The 20,500-nt window shown below is 40.7% G+C and overlaps 1 protein-coding gene across 3 annotated transcripts in view; it reads right to left on the minus strand.

The window, feature by feature from the left end:
* Positions 1-20,500, minus strand: part of RYR3 (ryanodine receptor 3) — a 506,091-nt gene that overhangs the window by 198,421 nt on the left and 287,170 nt on the right. For all 3 annotated transcript variants that reach the window (XM_036998427.2, XM_036998418.2, XM_036998420.2), the window contains exons 18-19: positions 19,689-19,930; positions 8,496-8,688 (exon numbers count right to left, since the gene is read on the minus strand). In XM_036998427.2, the coding sequence (XP_036854322.2) occupies positions 8,496-8,688; positions 19,689-19,930 (435 nt within the window). The remainder of the gene's footprint in view (positions 1-8,495; positions 8,689-19,688; positions 19,931-20,500) is intronic.

Below are 20,500 nucleotides of genomic sequence, written 5' to 3' on the forward strand. Positions count from 1 at the left end.
AGCCTAGGCAGAGTGGGAGACGAGGGTAGGTTGGGCCAACGTGATGACAGCCAAGATGGAAAGCAGAAGCCAGATCCCAGTTTTGTTCTAGAATTAGGATTGTTCGGAATTGCTGATGGAGTGGGATGGAGCGGGTAGTATGTCTGTGGAAGGGGACATGGCATAAAGAGGAAAGGTCACGACCGCAGAGGTCTCACAGCACCACTCCCCTGGCCTCACTTCCTTTAACTACAATATCCTGGTTGGCACCCTTGCAGCGGAGTCTCAGTGTCGGCTGAGTAATTATGATTGTGGAAATAGCCTAATTATGAAACAAAAATAAACATCTAAGTGAGAGACACTAAGTTATTTTTCTTCTCAATACAAATTCTTTCTCCAAACAGCATTTTAGAATGCTGTCTTAAAATTAATTATAAAAATCACATGAAACCTCCCACATTCCCATTTGAAAGTACTAACCAATGATATAGATTTAGAACCACAATTGTCCCTTGTGAACATTCCTACATTAAAAGTTACATAACAGGGCACAATCTATGTGTATTAAAAATATGAACAATGACATTAAAACAAAATTGAGTCAGCCTGCAGTGTTACTAATCTGGTGAACCTTCAGACATAATAACTAGGTCCTAAAATTATTTATTGAGGGCTTCCCAATTCAACTGCAATATAGCAGGTTGTGTGGGCTGACATGTTGAAACTGTGGGTTAAAACCAAATCTTTTTGGGCAAAGAATGAGTGTGGGAAGTTTTCTGCCTCCCTCTTCTCATTGGACATCCTTCCTGTGAGAAGCTGAAAACCCAGGAGCTTGTATAGTAAGTGTATTCTTTGTTACTCACTGGTGTTCAGATTCCAAGAACAAGTAAATGATCTCCTGCGAGTACTTCTAGTGTGGGACTTTATTACTCATGAGCTGTCTTGTCAGTTTTGCTTAGTTTAAAATTTTCTCTTATGTTTTAAAATCTGTTTTCATCTTCTGAATGGATAACAAATCAAGAAGTGTGGAGTTCCCTGCAGCACTTAAGGAGAACAGTGCTTTCTGTTTCTACATTGTTATTAAAAGAAGAATGATAATTTCATCATAAATTTTAACCTTATTCTAATGGCCACGGAAACTGTAAAATGAAAAATTAACATAGCCAGAAATGAGTGTTTACTGCTTACTGAAGTCTTGGTCTCCAAAAGTCATTATGCTGTGCTTCAGCGGTGGAAGGAACAGACCTGGGGTGCTTCCAAAGCCCTGCCAGACAGGAGCCCTGCTCCCGGGAGGTGGGACTGACAGGAGCTGGCGCCCAGCATAACCGCCGTCTGTGGTCCCTTCCCTTGCTACCCAGAGTCTGTGGGAAGGGCTCCGACAAACCACCCCTGGTACCGGTGGTGCCCATCAGAGCTCCCTCTGGGAGATCCAGGTGGACCAGGTTAAGGGAAATAACTAGGGATAAAATATAGGTTTGAAGCAAACCACCAAAAGAAAGAAAGAAAATACATGAAACCCATTTTAAGACTTTGAGGATATGAAACCAGGATCTCCTCTGCCTCACAGTTTTAACAGAGGTAATTAAGAGGATACCTGTATTTTCACATCCTGAAGTGAGATACTGGATCATTTACAAGGATCCATTAAAAAATTATGAAACCAGTATAGCTTTAAGCCCGCCATATACCTCCACACTGATAAGAAAGGTAAAGAACTCATTTGGAGAAACCTGTCCTAGACAAACGGATAGAAGTTCTCTCCCATCTGAAGTCAAATGTTGAGGGCTTTAAGGAACTACTCAGGAACTGGCAAGTGTTCCCTGGAATTCAGTGAAAGATGTGCTTGTCTGGCGACAGCAGAGAGAGATTGAGAGATCAAGACAGAGAGCCTCATGGGAAAGAGCAGACCCTCTGGTCAGCGGGGGACAAGGGCTTTGCTCCTGGAGGGCCAGGGACCACACAAATGAACCAGCTGTCAGTCATCTCAAAAGGGATTATGTCCAGAAAGGCAAATGACTGAGCAGAGATCAGAAACCCAGGGGCTGAAGGAGGTGGGAGGCCCCTGCAGGGGGAGGTGGAATGTCAGGGAATGTTTGGGGCCAGCCAAAAGGGAGCAGCCAGCCAAGGTGGTAAATCTTGTGTCAAAGGAACTATAGTTGAAAGCTCCAAGACTGCAGGTCTCCAAGAAAACTACAGAAGGGCCCCAGACGAGAAGGCAGCAACAGTTGCGTGACTGCTATGCTAAGGGCTGACGCAGCCAGACAGAGGCACCAAATCCACAGGATGCGCCCTTGCCCCAGTCATCTCACCTCCGGCTGGGCTCCAGAGGGGTCTGAGACAGGAGTGCAGCCTCAAGGAGCCTGGCCCATGAGACCAGAGGTCAAACTGCAGGCCCTCGTTGGGGAGGGCTCAAACTGGCTGGATACAAATATGGAGTTTATAAATTCAAGTAGATGGGACTTCTAAATTACTGTCAAGGTTGTTCTTGTTCTTTAAAGGAGTAATAAGGGCTGTAGACCTGCCCAGGAACTTGTCCAGGGCCAGAATTCCAGCACCTGGGTTTGGACGGGTAGAAAAAGAAATAGCAAAGTCATACCTATCTAGTCTACTTCTTAAATCTATTACCTGACACTTACTACTCCTCTTTTAAATCCTTTGCCTCATTTATAAACGAGAAATTTCAAATGAGAATGTAATCTCTCTTCTCTAGGTGTATTCTTCCCTGCTCCTTGGGTTCTAATGAATCTCCTCGCATCACAGGAAATATTAAATTTAAATAAAAAGATAATTTAAAAATTGAGTTCATTAAAATGAGTTCTTCTTTAGCCTCAGATTTTTCTTTCTCTACATTAATGGATTCTAAAAATCAATTTCATTAATCAATTTAATCTCTTCCACTAAAGTAGTTGTATCATCTGCTGGGGTTCTTCCTATATAACTCAGTCCATCAGCTCTCAAAGGGTTTTTTCTGCCTTAATTGATTACAGTAAACAACTGTGTCCTTAGATTCCTTCACTTCAGAGATGAGCAATAGTTTCAGTAATAGCCACCCAGAAAGAGTGAAGTTTTGGGATATGTAGAGGAATTAATTACTTGACTGATTTTGAAAAGCAAATTGTATTTAAAAAATCCCCACTAGCATTTTCAATTTCACCTTTTGAGATCTGTGCATTTCTGCTTGCCAATTTGCAGAAGAGATAAGAATACCGATAGCAAATTTCCAGATTTGAAAGACTGACTCATGAATAAAAAATACAGTAAAAATCAAGACAAAACTTTGTTATGCTTGATAAGGATGACAAGGTTTCCTTACTCATAGCTTAGTAGCAAACATGTGAGGTCACTTCAGTCTCTGGGCTAGATGTCTCACTTCTCTTATCTGCTACTGAATCCCTTCCAGAGAGCTGGGACAGTGTTCCAAAGAAGAAAAGGGTACAGGCTGTGATTATGAGGAGAAAGAATTAGCAAGCCTATGCTGACCTGGATTCTACTTGTAAGTCATGATTCATAATTGCATCTTTAGTTCATACCACTGAGATGTGAGAACAATGTGAGTTATGTTCGTCCCCACAATCATATTTCTTTCTGACCAGTATTTGGTGAAAGCCTGGGGCAATCCAGTGAGTGCTCATCATATTCTCCACAGAGGTATATTTATCTCAGCAATAATTTCCACAGCACTGACTGCAGCAAGCCAGCAATAGCTAAGCTGTTGGTTACCGAACTTGAGCCAAGTCTGGTGGATACCAACAGAAACAAACAACATCCACAAATACAAGCCACCTTTGGATATTGTTGCTTTTATAAATTAGAAAGCGCTGCTAAAAGAGTTATATAAGACAATTAAATAGATCTATGGGGAGTTTGCAGTTATAAAATATATTCTTTGACAGTGATTAACTCAAATTTCTGCAAAATAAAGAGTAGCACCCAAATTTCACTACGTAGTGTGGCTTCTCTGTGATATTTTCCACATGGTTCGTGCCATGATGCCATTTTGCAGGGTGAGATTCCCTTATACGAATAGCTTCAATGCACTTAAGTAACTCAGCCTTTTTGGGTGGGCTCCAAAGTACACATGCCTCATCCCAAATTCTGTCCTCTAAAGAACAGAGCTGTCACACTGAGACCCTACTGCACGAATAATACCGTCCACAAACAAACCCTCCTGGGAAGAAGACTGAGGTGGCACATTCGTGTAGAGTGCATACTGATTTGTGGATTTTGTTAGTAGTGACTCATGCTTCCTTTGACTTCACTGTGGGTAAGTTTAATTGAAAAAGATTTTTGCTCTTCAATGATGACTGGCAGAGCCATCCTAATCAGGTGTTATTAACAATGTGGCTTGTAATTATAAAAATAATTGTAGGGTCACAAATTCAAGACTACTATGACCTCAGTAAAGACCATTCATTATGGGGAAGTGGGGCTGTAAAAGAGAAATCTAATTTAGAAGCCACACAAAAGTTGAAAATAAGTATGAGAAACACTTCTGAATGCTTCTCTGATGGGAGATATCAGGCAAGTATTCTACTATACTGGGTGAGCACAGTAATTTATTTTCAATTTTATTATTAAACACATTTATTTTCAGTAAGTTCCTTTAATTAACTTGGCATTAATATCCTGGTTTCTCTTTCTAGCTTTTTGTACAGTTGAACTAAAACAGTAGAGAGAGGAGCTGTTTTATCAGCTGATGTAAGAGTAAGCATTAGTACCTTGATCCCATTTGCTCACAAATGAGCAACACTGCTCCCCAACACAGGACCAGCAATGACCTTGACAAAGATACCATGGGGTAGACTGAATGGACTTCAGTAGAACGTATTTCCTAAGTATGCAGGCAACTGTGATTCCATCTCTCCTCAGATCGTATCATGTTGTAAGAACTGAAGACGGGAGTATATCAGACATGATATTTGCCTGATAGAACCCTCACCCCCGGCACTACTTTGGACTCACTGTTTGTTCAGTTGCTATAAGCAAGAAGCTCTCATATCTAAGGAGTTAACTTTTTAAGTGAACACATCTGGACCCTTTAGTTCCTTAAATTATTTCAGCAATTGTGCCTTATAAATGGGTTAGGCATCTCATTTTTCCAATCTTGGAACTTTGCTTCTCTTTCTCCTGTACACTGGGAAGGCTGCACGAGCTGCGGACATACACACAAGGTGCTAGAAATGTCTTCTACATGAGGATATCTTTCAGCCACCTGTTTCTTCACCTGCTAGCTGGAGTTCTTTGCCCAGAGAAGAATTCTAAATACCCTCACACACACTAAAAAGTCCTGTCTCATTTCTCTGAGGTAGATTGGACAGATGAGTTAATGGTAAAAAATAAGTTAATCATGCGTGAAAGTACAGGATAGGGAATATAGTCAATAATATTATACTCTCTTTGTATGTTGGCAGAGGGTAACTACACTTATTATAGTGAGCATTTGGTAATGTATATATAATTGTCAAATCACTGTGTTATATACCTGAAACCTACATATTATTATATATCAACTGTATTTCAATTAAAAAATCACGCAACATGCGAGATCAGATGTACTGTTCCCTGAATGCAGAACACTTGGAAAAGCCCATTAGCTGGCAAACTGGAAAAGACCCCCTTCTCCAGAGATTTGCCTTCTAGTTAAGTACTTCTTACAGATGAGATTGATTGTAAACAAGGTGTACTTGCTCTGGAAATAAGTAATACCCAGTGAGTAGGAGATGCTCAAAATAAACAGAGAAGGAAAGGACACTGATGCTGGGTGCCCAGCCTATTACCTATCCAGACAAGTGCGGTCCTGAGAAATGACTGCTCAAAGTGGCATTTCTCCAGAGAAGCCACTCAGTCAATAGGTGGCGGCCCAAATGTGATGGTGTATTTAGATTACCACTCATTCTCTTTATTCCCAGGGAATGGAGTGAGGAAGATGTACAATGGGGCTTACTCTGGTTTTCCCCTGACAGCCAGACGGTCTTTGACCCAACTGTTTTTTGCCCTTACAGTGCCTGTCTTTCAATAATGCTCCTTGTTTTCTACATGCTCCTTAAGGATGTCAATGAGGAACGGTCATGTTATGCCACACCTAGAAAGGGAGAACTGGGGTGGAATTCCCATGGAAATATCCTCAACACTAAAGAACATCCCAGAGGCTGATGTAAGGTTCTCTGGCTTGAATCTGTAATGAGTAAATTTGCAACCTTAGTAAAATTTACTATAGTCATTCTCTGTTACAAGGATCTTGAACAATGATAATGTTTAATGTCAATATATTATAACCATTTCCATGAGTATATTTATAAATATGTATGTGTATACTGTTGTCAGTATGCTTACAAACATATATTACTGTACTCTATGTATGTTTGTGTATACCTGTGGTCAAATTCCAAAGGTTGAATATAATTTTCAAAGGATAATTCTTTATTCTAAATAGTTTGATTTAAACAAATAATTTTTTAATCCTTTATTAACAAATATATGAACAGGTCTTGGTTTATTCATTTACATGAGGTGCTGAGGCCTGTCACAGTGGTTGGTGTTAGTCTGGAAATCCCATTACTTGGATGCTTGGGGCTCTGAGATGGTTTCTTTGTGGTCCCAGCTCTCCACAACTCTCCTCTTTTCCTGGCCCTTTCCAATGGCTTCCATGGAAACCGGTGTGATTCTAACTATACTGACTCTAGCTTCACACTAAATTGACTGTGATCTTTAACAAGTAGGGATCAAGAAGGACTAAGAAATTCTGAGAAAGCAGAGTTATAATGGGGTCTTGCCTTCCAGATGTTAAAATGTATTGTCAGAGTAAAATAATTCATACAGCATCTAACTGGTAAAAGGAAAGGGGCAGAGCAATGAACATAATAGCTAGCCATAGTATACAGAAAAACAGCAAGCAGATTATAAGCCCAATTTAATGTAAAAATATTGAGAGGTATAATTAAAATGATTATCTCTGGGTGGTATGATTATGGGTTCTTGGTATTTTCTTTGACTTGCATTACTTTTGTAAAAAGGAAAAACTTTAAAAACAATAAAAAAATAATCAAAAATAACCTAAGTGTAAAAAGGTAAGTCACAAACTAGGAAAATATTTGCAACCAGTAAGACAATAGTTTAACAAGCCTTAATATATTAAAAATTGCTCCCAAAGTTAATACCAGAAAGGTGGAGAACACAAAATTAATGAAAATATTTGGCCAAAATAGTATGTAAGAATAGTAAACTAAAAAATGGTTAACTACATTGGTAATCACATAAATAGAAAACTAAAACTTTAAAATACAATTTTCTCAAATCACATAAATAGAAAACTAAAACTTTAAGATACAATTTTCTCAAATTGGCAGAGACTAAAAATAGCCAATAGTAGTAAAGGCAAACGAGGATCCAATCAGTTGGGTGTCCCCACCTGTTGCTTTAAATGATACTAAAGGTCCAAATCCTTTATTTGAAATATCTGAAGTTGTGTTTCAGACTTTAGAATTCTTTAATTTTTTGAAACAGAAAGAAAGCACAAGAGTATATATTAAATAGAACCTCCAGCCAGATGAGGGGCTATGCTCCATAATCAAACACATGAATATTTCTGCATTTAAAAATGCAAATATTAACCTGAAGTAGAATAAATGAAAGGCAAAAAATAGCTTTGTTTCTGTTGATAACAGTTTTTGCCACAAAATGAGTTTAGGTCAAATTCCGCAGTGAAATGAGTTATGAGTAAATTTATTTTTCAGAGCTTTTTAGATCTCAAGTTGTTGATAATGAATTCTGAACTGTTCATACACTATCTGAAAATCTATTTGGCCACGTGATTATAAATTTAGATTTTAAAAAGTTCCCACCTTTTGACCTACTTCTGGGGGGAACTAAACAGAAATGTAAAGAATTATGCTCAAAGATGTTCATAATGAGTTTATTTATAACAATAAAAATGGAGCCAGAATGAAAATCTAACACAGTAATGCCTATACAATGGGACAGCCAAATAAAAGGATAAGTTTTGAAGAGGATACTTAATGACTCAAGAAAAGACTCATTACTTATTGCTGAATGAAAAATAACCAGGACATGAAACTTCATATTCAGTGTGATGTCGATTAACAAAATATATGTATATGTAGAATAAAAGACTTGAATAAACCAAAACAATAATAGAAAATAAAGCTAAATGCTGGGATCATGGGAAATATTTGCTGTCTTATTTATATCTTTCAAATTATTTCACAATAGGCATGTATCCTTTTTATAATTATTAAAGTAGTTTTCCACAAAAGATTTATCTTATTCATCTTACTAGTTATCTGAGGGTCTTATATGCCCTTGGCAGGAGGTATGATCCTCAAGCACATACAGAGTGAATGGCCAAGGGTTGCTTTCCTGCTTTTATCACTGCTTTTTTGGGGGTGTTTGGCTCATGGTGCCGAAGCCCTGAAGGAGATTACCATGCTCTCTAGCTCACGGAGTGGTGGGGAACTGGGCTAACAGCTACTCTCCATAAAATCACAGCCATAACTTACTTGACACCTGCTGAAAAGCTCACCACAGGGAAGAAGAGGCCGTCAGTATTGAAGTTCTCAAACATTCCTTGCACAGGCTGCCCATTGATTCGGAAAGAGATGCTGGGCACGCCGAGGTCAAGGCAACAGCTCACCACATCGTCAGACTTCAAGAGGTGCTGGTTGATGGAGGCCACGGCTCGAGGTATGCGGCCTGGCGAGCAAAGAAAAAGAGACTGCATGGGACTCTGAAGGAGACGCTCACCGGCTACTTGTGAGAACTGGGGAGGTATGATAACACCAGGAGCTCCAGACATGCTATTGCATTTGCAGTGCAACTTTGCTTTCCCTGTGCATGGTGAGCAATGAGACATGGTTTCCTAAGCTTGTGAGTGGGCAGCCTGAGATGAGTCGAGTCCTAGAGGAATCTGTCAAGCTACTAGGAAAGAGAACAAATAAGAATTCCCCCTGCTCAGTGTGTGCTCAGATTCTGGCTTTGCTGAGTGTGGGTCCTAAAGTGGGTTGGGCTGGGGTGGGGTGTGTGTATTTATTCATAGGTGCCCGAAGACCTTGCTCTCTTCTGTTTCCTCTGAAAGATAAGGCCACTTTAGCACTGGATGCAGGAGCCATCAAAGTGAATGATGGCACGGCAATCCGGCCATTAAACTGTGCAGCATAGACTGCTTGTCTGTGTTAAAGAATTTTACTACTTTACAGAAGCAGGGAAGCATGCTGGCAGTTATCCTCTGTACTGGTGATTTCGTTTACTGTTGTTGTGTATCTTGTTCATAAGATGATTGGTCATTTCACGATCTAACTTGAAGTAGCAAGAAAATCTCAAGTTTTCTGTGTCACATCATACCATTCTAGAAGTCCTAAAAGTAAATTATCATCACCCTCCACCCATGATCCTACCAAGTTGACAGTTCTTTTGGAAAGAGAGCAATGAAGGGTCAGAACATATAGGTATTAAAATGGGATTTCAGGCAAAAAAAAAATTCTGAAAATGTATCTTATTTCTTGACTATAGAAGTAATATATATTCATTATAAATATTCACCATATAGATAAAAAAGTATAAACAAGAAAAAAAATGCAACTCAATAAAAAATGCTTCTACTTTTTCATACACACACACACACACACTTTTCATCCAGACTGGGATATTGTAGGTTTTGTAATTTGTTTTTTCTAGTTCTATCACAAATATTTGATTGTATAATTAAATATTCATTAAAACTAGATTTTATTTGGCTTCATAATATGCCATGAAAAGGTAATTTTAAAAAATCTCCTTATGATGTGTAAGTTGTTTATGAATTTTGTACATATGCTGATGCTATGTAACATTTCTAATATCAGCTTAGAATTATTAATGTTTTCGGTGGTTACTAACTATTCTAGTAACAGGTTCTAAACTAAGTGGTAGATTTTAAAATAGTGAAACTCTGAACTCTCTTGAATGAAAAAAGAAATATGAGGCATTCCCTCCTGTTTTTTTTTTGGGTGACTGACAAAACCATGCTGCTTTCCCTTCCATCTGTCCCCACACAGTAAGGAGGCTCTATATTATGCCAGATATCTAGAGAGAGAGTTTGGGGCTGAGGACCAAAGACAGAAGGCCCAGTTCCTATCCTTAAGAAACCCATAGTCTGGTGGGAAATAAACATTCAAATGAAGAATTACAACTCAGAATAATTGTTGGAATGAAAGTATATATGATGAGATACCTTCTAGAAGTACAGGAAAGTGCCCAGTTAGTGTGGGAGTGTTGGACAAGTTAAGACTTGAAGAATGAAATGTTCACTAGATAAATGAGAAAGAAAAGGATATCCCAGACAGAAGGACTAGCTTATGCAAAAGGAATGTAGGACATACTTGCAGAATGGCTAGAAGTTGGTAAGGCAGGAAGGTGGGGATTGACAGGGGCTTGATGAGGATGTGGCAGGGGAATAAAGCTGGACAGAGCATAGAGCCTGGGCAACCTGCACCACAATAGTGCAACAGGACATGATACATTCAATGCCTGTTGGCAAATTAGCCTGGGATGGCCTCACAACCCTGGTTTTGTAACTTCATACTTTGTTTCATTTACTGAGACTGAGGAGCAAGAACCTCATTGTAGGACCTACAGCTGATATCATTTAAAACAACTCTAAGCTACACTTAGAAGTGTAAACTGAAGAGTGTACAGATTTGACACCTTTCCAATTTCCCCATTTGAGCCCACTGAGTACTCTCACTCCTTTCATGGAGTTCAGATATCCCAGGTACCAGAATCTTTTCTTCTGTGTCATATTCAAGTCTGTTATGAAAGGCATTATGATACTAAAATTCATTAAACCTTGCTATAATTGTCTATTTTAAAAACTTATTTTCCCATTTTGATGCCTTGAGAAGAGGAAATAAAGAGAGCAGAGTAGAAAGGCAAGATGGACACCTTCTTCCCCTCTTCCCCGCTGCCACACACACCAAGGAAGCAACTACAGCAAATACAATTAACCTGGAAAACAACCTGAAGACTGCAGAACAGACCACCTGCACACAGTGAAGAAGAGAAAATCACACACAGAAGGGTAAAGTGGCAGAACCAGGATCAATAGGGACTGCAGCCCTCCCCCATCCCAGCCCACAAGCGGGAGGATGAGGAATGGAGGAGGGAATAAGGGCTCAGGACCTCTGCACACCTGGCCCTGGAGACTGCTCTGGGAACGAGTCCACACCACACTGCACTGGGCTTTGGTGATTAATGAGGCTGGACACCAGGGAGAGCTGAAGCACTCTGGGAGGCTGAGTCTAGAGCTGCTTGGGGAGGACAGGTGTATTCCGTCTGTCCCACTGAGACCCAAAACAGAGGCAGCAGTTTGAAAGGTTTACCAGCAGCACGAAGGGTACCAGAGGGGTGAGGGTTATACAGAGCTCTCTCCACAGGAGAAAGGACAGGTAGATGACACTTCCCAGCCATTCCTCGGCCCAACTTATTGGGAGCTCATGGGAGCCCAAACCCTCCATCCTCCCCACTGACAGCTCAGCCCTGAAGCGCCCCTGTGCACCCGCCCATCCACCTGGCCCACTCAGCCCAGCAGGGTCAGAGGGAGGCCTTCCAGCTTTCTCGGCCTTCTCTCAGCCCAGCTGGGCAGGCACCTGAGGGAGCCAGCTCCAAGCATTCCTTCCTCTTGCCCACAGCTCAGCCTGGCCCTGTGTGCCCCACCCTGCCCACCCCATTAGCCCAGCAGTGCTACAGGGCAGGTAGAGGGCAGCCCTGCCCACAGCTATCCCAGCAGAAGCTTTGTTGTTCTGATCACAGAGAGTCAGCTGAGGCAAACTGCTGACCATGCAGACTGAGACAGACCACTGCCAGCAGACAGACGGAAAGGCGGCCCTGCCCACAGCCCACCAAGAGCAACCGGGTCTCCACACAAAGGAGAACAGGCACTGGTGAGGAAAGAGGCCTGAGCTTCTGGGCACCACAGGATGCCTTCTTCATAAAACCACACTCTCTAGACTAGACATATAATAGATACATCTAATATAAAGGAAGAAACACAGATGCCTTGACAAAATGAGGAGGCAGAGGAACACATTCCAAATAAACCTACAGGATAAGACACCAGAAAGAGGGCTAAATGAAATGGAGATCACCAATCTTTCTGATAAAGATTTCAAGGTAACAGCCATAAATATTCTCACTGATCTGCAGAAAAGTACCAACAATCTCAGGGAGGACTTCAACAAAGGGAAGAGTTGAAAAAGAGCCACTTAGATCTAAACAATACAGTAACTGAAATGCTCATTGTTTTATTTTTAGATTCCACAAGTGAAATCATATGGTATTTGTGTTTCTCTGCCTGGCTTATTTCACTTAGCATAATACCCTCTAGGTCCATCCATGTTGTTGCAAATGGCAGGATTTCTTTTTTTATGGCTGAATAATATTCCATTATATATGTACCGCCTTTTCTTTATCCATTCATCTACTGATGGACACTTAGGTTGCTTTCATATCTTGGCTATTGTAAATAATGCTGCAATAAACATACGGGTGCTTATACTTTTTTGAATCAGGGACTTTTTCTTTGGGTAAATTCTTAGAAGTGGAATTACTGGGTTGTATGCTATTTATATTTTCAGTGTTTTGAGGAACCTCCATACGGTTTTCCACCATGGCTGCATCAACTGACATTCCCATCAAAGGTGGAGAGTTTCCATTTCTCCACATCTTCACTAGCACTTATTATTTCTTGTCTTTTGGATAGTGACCATTTTGACTTGTATGAGATGATATCTCTTTATTATTTTGATTTGCATTTCCCTGATGATTAGTGATGTGGAACATTTTTTCATGCACTTGTTGGACATATGTATTTCTTTTTTGGTTGGGTTATTTGTTTTCTTGATGTTGAGGCATATGAGTTCTTTATATATTTTACCCTTACCACATGAATCATTTATGAGTATATTCTCCCATACTGTACATTAGCTTTTTGTTCTGCTGATGGTGTTCTTTGCTGTACAGATTTCTAGTTTGATGTAGTCCCACTTGTTCATTTTTTGTTTCCCTTGCCTGAGGAGATGTGTCCAGGAGAAAATTGTTCATACTTGTATTCAAGAAATTTTTGCTTATGTTTTCTTCTCAGAGTTTTATGGTTTCACGTCTTATACTTAAGTCTTTAATCTATTTTGAGTTTACTTTTGTGTATGGAGTTAGACAATAATCCAGTTTCATTCTTATATATGTAGTCTCCAGTTTTCCCAACACCAGTTATTGAAGACACTGTCTTTTCCCCATTGTATGTCCATGGCTTCTTTATGATACATTAATTGACCATGTATGTGTGGGTTTATATCTGAGCTTTCTATTCTGTTTCATTGATTTATGGGTCTGCTCTTGTGCCAGTACTGTTTTGATTACTGTAGCTTTGTAGTATAGCCTTAAGTCAGGGAGTGTAATACTCCCCCCCCAGCTTTGTTCTTCTTTCTCAGGATTTCTTTGACTATTCAGAGACTTTTGTGGTTCCATATTACTTCTAGGATTGAATCTGTAAATTGCTTTAGGCAGCCTGGTCATTTTGACAGAGGGTATTGTGCTAAGTGAAATAAATCAGGTGGAGAAACACAAATACCATATGATATCACCTATTTGTGGAATCTAAATATAAACAAAACAAAATGAACAATATACTTTTAGACATAGAGAAGTGACTGGTGGTTACCATGGGCAGGGGTGGGGATGGGTAGAGTGAGGTAAAGAGGCACAAACATTCTCAATCATAATATGAATTGGTCATGGGGATAGTAGTACAGCATGGAGAACATAGGCAATCACTCTAACATCTTTCTATGTTGACAGATAGTAACTGCAGTAGTGGGATGAAGGATTTAGTAATGTGGGTAACGAACTGTGTTGTATACTTGAAACCAATATAAGATTGTATATTAATGATAATTCAGTTAAAAAGTATCCAGATCCTTGCTGGATAAAAATTCAAATTAGAAGCCCTTTACCCTTCTGAAATTCATATATACTAGGTCAAAAGTGGCTTTGAATTGTGACACCAGGGCCCTCTCTCTGCATCTCTCAGAGTTGCTATTGGCTTCTCTGCTGGCTGAACCTCAGCCAGCAAAGATAAAGAGCAGTGTGCATGCCCAGGGGATGCTATTTGTCTACAGCAGTGCTTTGATGCCATCAGAAGCTGAGTCCCTAACTTTATTTAGCCTTTAATACACCATAACTATGGTGTGTTAAACCAAACGCCTTCCTAAGGAATGATGGCAAGGAGAGTTTCTCTTGTCTGTATTACTCTCTCTCTTGGAAACCACCACCAGGATGAGCAATTATGTCCTTGGGGCAAAAGCCACTGCCTTCTACCACCCTTATTTTAAGTGACTGGTCCCAAGTAGAAGTTGCTGTTGAACACTTGCTAAGATCATCTATACACAAAGTGAAATCATAGTTTGAGCCTATTTTTAAAGCATATGCAAAATACAGAATTGGGATCAATATATCTAAAAACTAAAGGAAACTGTTGATGATAACTGGGTAGGGAGCATATACTAAGCAAGTACTTACAGCATTGAAATGGGGAGTCTATTTGAATAAAAGAGTCCATTTCATACAATAAAGTATATTTAATTTTAAAATGTGAATATTGTAAAGATTCTGAAACTAGAAAATGGTGGAATTGTTAAATTGTTTTTGCACACTCTGTTTTATAAACTGGTGCTCATTTTGAGGAGGCAACCTCTGCCTCTGTGAGGGCTTCCAAGGCTCCAGATGATTCAGCTGGGTTCTGCACCTCACATTTAAATAAGATAATTGATCTTCCAATTGCTCTGCAGTGAGGTAACCTAGGATTGGGGGGTGGAGAGTGGTCTTGGAGTCACAGAGGGCTGAGTTCAAATACCAAGTCTTTACCTGTTACCTGTGATTTTATTGGAAAATAAGCTTCTACCTTTTTCAAATGGGTAAAGTCATAACCTGTGATTCTATTGGAAAATTAGCTTCTACATTTCTCAAATGGGTACAGTAAAGCCCACACTGATGATGTCAAGTTTTGTTTGTACATTATTCCTATGATTCTGATGGATGAAATAAATGACTGATGTCCTATATACCACTCAAGAGAGAGTAGTGTATAGCAGTAAAGGGGTGTTCATAGAACCAGACTACCTGGGCTTCAGTCCTGGCTCTGTCTCTTACTAACTGCATTACCTTGGGAAAGTCACTTTTGTGGACTCAAGTTTCTTCATCTGTCAAATGAAAATAATAATGTCATTGGGCTGTTGTGAGTTGTGAATGAATTATTCCATGTAGAATGATTGGGAGAGTAACTGATACATTGTGACCCACAATAAATGCTGTTGTTTTTGTTCTTAGTTACCAGGCTAACAACAGGTAAGTTTACCAGAATATGGTAGGAATATTATGTTTCTTGTAATATTATGAAAAAATAACAATATGGAGAATTATAGCATTGATGAATATGTCCAGAAAGTGATCTGAAAAATCACTGTATTGAGTTATTGAAATCAATAAACCCTTTTACTGAAATAGAGGGCTCAGAAATAGTCACTTTGAAATATGTTTAATGTATCTAACCCCTTTAGAACAACCAACTGAAAAGTGATGCTGTAGAAAGGAAAAGCAAAGTTGTTAGTTTTTTTCCACTGAGTCTCCTCAATTGCTTTTGAAGATATTAGGGACTCTGGGTAACCCTGTAGACCATCTATTGGGACAGGCTGGGAAATCTCATGGCCTCGGCTAAGAAATCTCTCTGGACTTAGAGGCCCAACTGGAGGTCCCAGGAAGCTCAGAGAGGCCATTTCAAACTTGGCAGTTGAAGATGAAAGGAAAAAGCCACTTCACCATATGTTGCACATCTTTCAATTAACCAAGGATATATTACTGCAGGATTCAGTCTGTTCTGATGAGTAATGTAGGCACAACTGGGGACACTGATACTCAGCCTTTCCATTGCCTCAGGCACTGCAGAGTTTGGCACAACAACATAAACACGAACACTTAGGCCTTTGGAAAGACAGAGGGTTCAAATATGTAAATATGCTGTTGATCTCCAGCTATGCCTTGGATCCTCTCCACAGAGCCTGGATCGGAAAGGGCTGAGTCACAGAGGGGTGGATTTTGAAAGATGAACCTAATACCCTGGCACTCATCTTAGTACGGAGACAGGTAAAGACCCTCTTATACAAATTTGACTGTAGAGCTAAAGTATCTAAACATTTGAATATAAAGAAGTCATAATAAATCAGAAAACACAATTTTACTCCATTCATTCACTTCCTGTATCACTTATCTCTTGGGAAGGTGAATTCCTCTGCTTATTCCAATTTTGCAAGGGAAAAAGCTATGAAAAGGGACAGCAGGGTAGGGGTGATTTCCTCCTGTGAAACTGCCCCCCAGCCAGTAGCATACTGTAGACTCTCTGATCTGCATTCACCCCGCTTGCAGTCCTAAAAGGCTCCCTGAAGGCCGTGTCCAGAGAGGGAAGGTGATGCCCCAAGAAAAGAGCTATTCCTACAAAAGGGAAATTCCAGCAGCTGAGCTGACTCAGGATCCTCGAGGGTGGGCTGGTGGGGTTGAGATGAGGGATGTTTTAGGAGTTGATGCCTCAAAGTGACTTTGTAGGCTTTGGTGGCTAGAAAAACTTATTAAGGCTGCCCTCTGCCTACACAGAGGAAAAGCTCCTACACACTCCCAGGGTGTCACTTTGAAACTTCTTTTCTCATTCAGCATGGGACTTGGGAATCCCCGTAGGATGGGGCTACTTTCTTGGTGTCCAGTGAGGTACCTGGAACTCTGTGGACTTGGACTTGATGACTATTGAGGACTTCAGAGACAACGAGGGAAGGAGACCATAGTTACTGGGTCTCTAATGTGTGTCCAGAACTTCATGCCTCGTATCTCAAATTTCCTAAGAGCCTTATATCAACTTCATCTTATCTGAGGAAACCAAGTCTCTGAGAGGCTTAGTAATTTGCCCACTGTCAAAACCACACAGGTGGAAGAGCAGGTATTAAAGCCCAGGTGTAAATTCAGCGCTCTGCTCTTTCTTAACTCTTTCCCTTGACAAAGCATCGGGGGCACTGCCGTCTCTCCAATGGCAACATCTACTGTGCTTTAGTAAGTAGATTAAAGATCAGTTCAAGGCAGCCACTTAATTTATGCATACAGATAAGTTTAAAGTTAATGGACCTGGGCATTTACATCTTGAGGAACAGGAGAAAAATTTTCATGACCCATTTCCAAGATCTCTCCCTAGACACCCCTCCATTCCCTCTTGTAGTAAGTAAGTTAAGCTGAAATGTCATTTCCATTTCCTTTCTTCATCAGTTATTCTTCTTTCATTAGATAGTCTGAAATTCACTGCTGCCCTGGTGGGAGTCATCAACAGAAACCTTATTTCTTCAGCTGGAGCACGTGCTGATATATTTACCTGAAGTGCCTTCCGCAAGATATGTGTTCCCTGTATGCTGGCTGGGAAATTCAGAATGATGCCCAGACCCAGGGGAGCTTGGTGTTTTGATGAGCATGAAACACATAGATCTTGTAGACGCTAGTTTCTTCACATCTCATCCAAAGTAAGACTGAGAAGTTCCCTGAATGCCCCTATATGGCATTATATTACTAAGTGTGGGTAGTGTTCAAAGAGCCACATTTAGCTTTTGAAAAGCTGACTCCCAAGCCCTCTTCCTCTGCCTCCAGTCAGAAGAGCCAGTGCTAGTGATGACTGGAGTGGGCCTGTCACAGCCAGCTTCCATCGAGGGGGATGAGGGGAGCACTGTACACTCCAGGAACGGTACACAATTAGATGGATGTTCAGGTCCTGAAATGCACAGACAGCAGGCTTTCCAGGGCACACAATGAATGGCTCCTCTGCCTGCTGACTCACTGATGTAGTCATTCTGCAAATTTTGCAAAGGGATTTACCAAGTCTTCTATGCAGTGCTCCAAAAACTGGAAAAGACTGTGTAAATTTTTTTCTTTTGAGAATGGTTACTTTCTGTTTGAAACAAGGGTAACAAGGGTCCAATCTGCTTCATCCAAGGGCCTAGGTGTACTTTGTGTTTCCTTAACCAATCCCCACGCAGAGTTCTCTTCAGATGTAGTCTGGGATCCAGGTGTAGCTTGGTTATGGTGATGAGATGTCAGGAGATAAGCAGCTATCAGCCGGCAGTGGGGTAATGATTTTCTGAAGTCAGTCCCTCTCATTCCATCACACAATCAATCCTACCAAACCCAGGAGCTGAAGATATGTGTGAGCATAGTGTCTTTCTTTTAAAATCATTTCCCCAAAGACAACTTTCTGAGAACCTCCTGACATCTGAGATAAACTAGACTAAAGTCTACAACTGTACAGCCACAGACATGGTGGCTCCACAATGGGGTCTGAGAACCAAGAGGGAAGGTCCACCTCCTGGTCCCAAGAAGATGGAAGGTGAAGCGGGGAGGAAAAGAGAACAGGACAAGACTTTCACTTCAGTCTAGTCTATCATCCTGCCATTTTACATCTGCACCGTCCCTGGGACACACAAAACATGGACAGAGAATTTTCTTCCCACAAATGCTTTAGGATAAATAAGTATATAAATAAGTTTACACCATTCCTAAAAGCATACAAATGCTTATACTGAATGAAAAACAGAACAGAAAAATCAGATTGACCAACTGAAAATAAAGACCAACCATAAGAAACATGTCATCAGGACCCAAGGTGACAGTTTTAGCCTGAGAGCTCAGGCAAGAAAGTTACGTAGTTCCCAGTTACAAAAGGAAATACATGGGTCTGTTTATAGAGGCAAACTTTTCCCTTACACTGTATTTGAGGAGAAATAGTATCATGGTTCCTTATGAAGAGGCATGCAGCACAATGCTTACCTAGGGGATTTCTAGAAGGTACACAATGTCTCCAAGTGCAGTTTTGCAAAAGATACAGAGAAGACATGCTGTGGACAACAGACAGGAGAGGCCAGAGCTCTTGCCCTGGGTGAAAGCCTGGGATGAATGCTGAGTTTTTATCTAGTCAGGTGGCAACCCACTGCTCCACAGGCATAGGCCATGGACACGCCTGGGAGAAGTATCAATGTTTATTTACAAAAAGGGAAGTTCTGAACTCTCTTTAAGTGATTAGCATCTACTATGTGTCCAGCACAGATGCCTGACACAGATCCAGACATTTCATAAAGTGTGTCGTGAAGCAGTATGTTGCACTGACAGATGGACTCGTAGTCAGATCTGGATCCTTCCCAGTGGGACTATGAATAAATTACATAAATATCTCTGTGCTCAGTTTTCACATCTATACCATGAGTTCAATAGTATTTATCTTAACGATTCACTAAAAGGATAAAACTAGAGAAAAAAGCATATGTAACTCAACGTCCAGTAAATGAACCCTGAGCCTCTTTGTCCTTCTCTGTTTGACCATATAATCCTGACAGTTCAATGCAATAAGGAGTGTACACATACAGACACTAACCTTGAGGAAAATTTAGTGATCTGTACTAGAGGATGCAGTTGGAATTGCCAGTCATGTTTTAAAAAAGGAGGACACCTTCATTTTAGATCTAACCAATTAATTTGTTGAGATTCTTGAGTTATCATTTCAATGGAAAATGACCATTTCAGCTTAAACAATTTGAGCTCAATCATCCCCAGTAGGAGATATGGGGCTGAAGAATTGCCAAGGAACTCACCTGACCAAAGGTGAAGACCATCAAAGCCATAGGAGTACAGGTCATCGCCGACACCATTGCCTCCCCATCCTTCTCCGCCTCCGGGGTATGGAGCATAGCCTGAGGAAGAGGCCCAGCCCACCCGCAGGTGCGTGGGCTCTGCTGTTAGGAAGGGGTCCATCTGGTCGATGATGAGTTCGAAGTACCACTTCTTGTACTGTGCTGAGCCCTCAGCAACTCCCAGGAAGATGTTTGGCCGAATACTGAAATTAAACAGGGGGCAGGTGGCATCTACAAACTCTTAAGAACTGAGAAAGCAAGGTGAACCAGACCACAGGAGGTACAGGCCCAAATGAACTAAGGCCAAAAGCAATCTTGTGTTTTTCATATTCTTTGAAAATATAAAAAATTTACAGCCTTCCACATATGACCAAGTTCTTAGTGGGAGGTGTCAAGACAACATTAATTCCACTATGAAACATAAAGAATGTCTCTAAATATTCCATTCAAGGCAACCAATATTTACCGAGGGCCAACTATCAGGAAAGTTGCTGAAAATGTCATACAGAGTCACAGGCTTACAAGCACCTGTTTCTGTAAGTGAAAGAAGTGACCTCCTCGAGTTCCATCTTCTGGTAAATAGGATCAAGCACCCCCTTCAACAGCAGCTTGTTCTAAGCATTGCTGACAACAATGGCCCCTTGAAAGCGTTGAGATGTCACCATTAGAAAGAGGCCATGCAAAGGCAGACAAACACTGCAGGGTATCACTGAGAGGTGGGAGCTTAAAAATAAAGGAAGTTGATCTCATATAAACAGTAGAAAAACGGTTGG

This window comes from Manis javanica, chromosome 8 (genome assembly GCF_040802235.1).
Source record: "Manis javanica isolate MJ-LG chromosome 8, MJ_LKY, whole genome shotgun sequence".
Classification (NCBI taxonomy): Eukaryota; Metazoa; Chordata; class Mammalia; order Pholidota; family Manidae; genus Manis; species Manis javanica.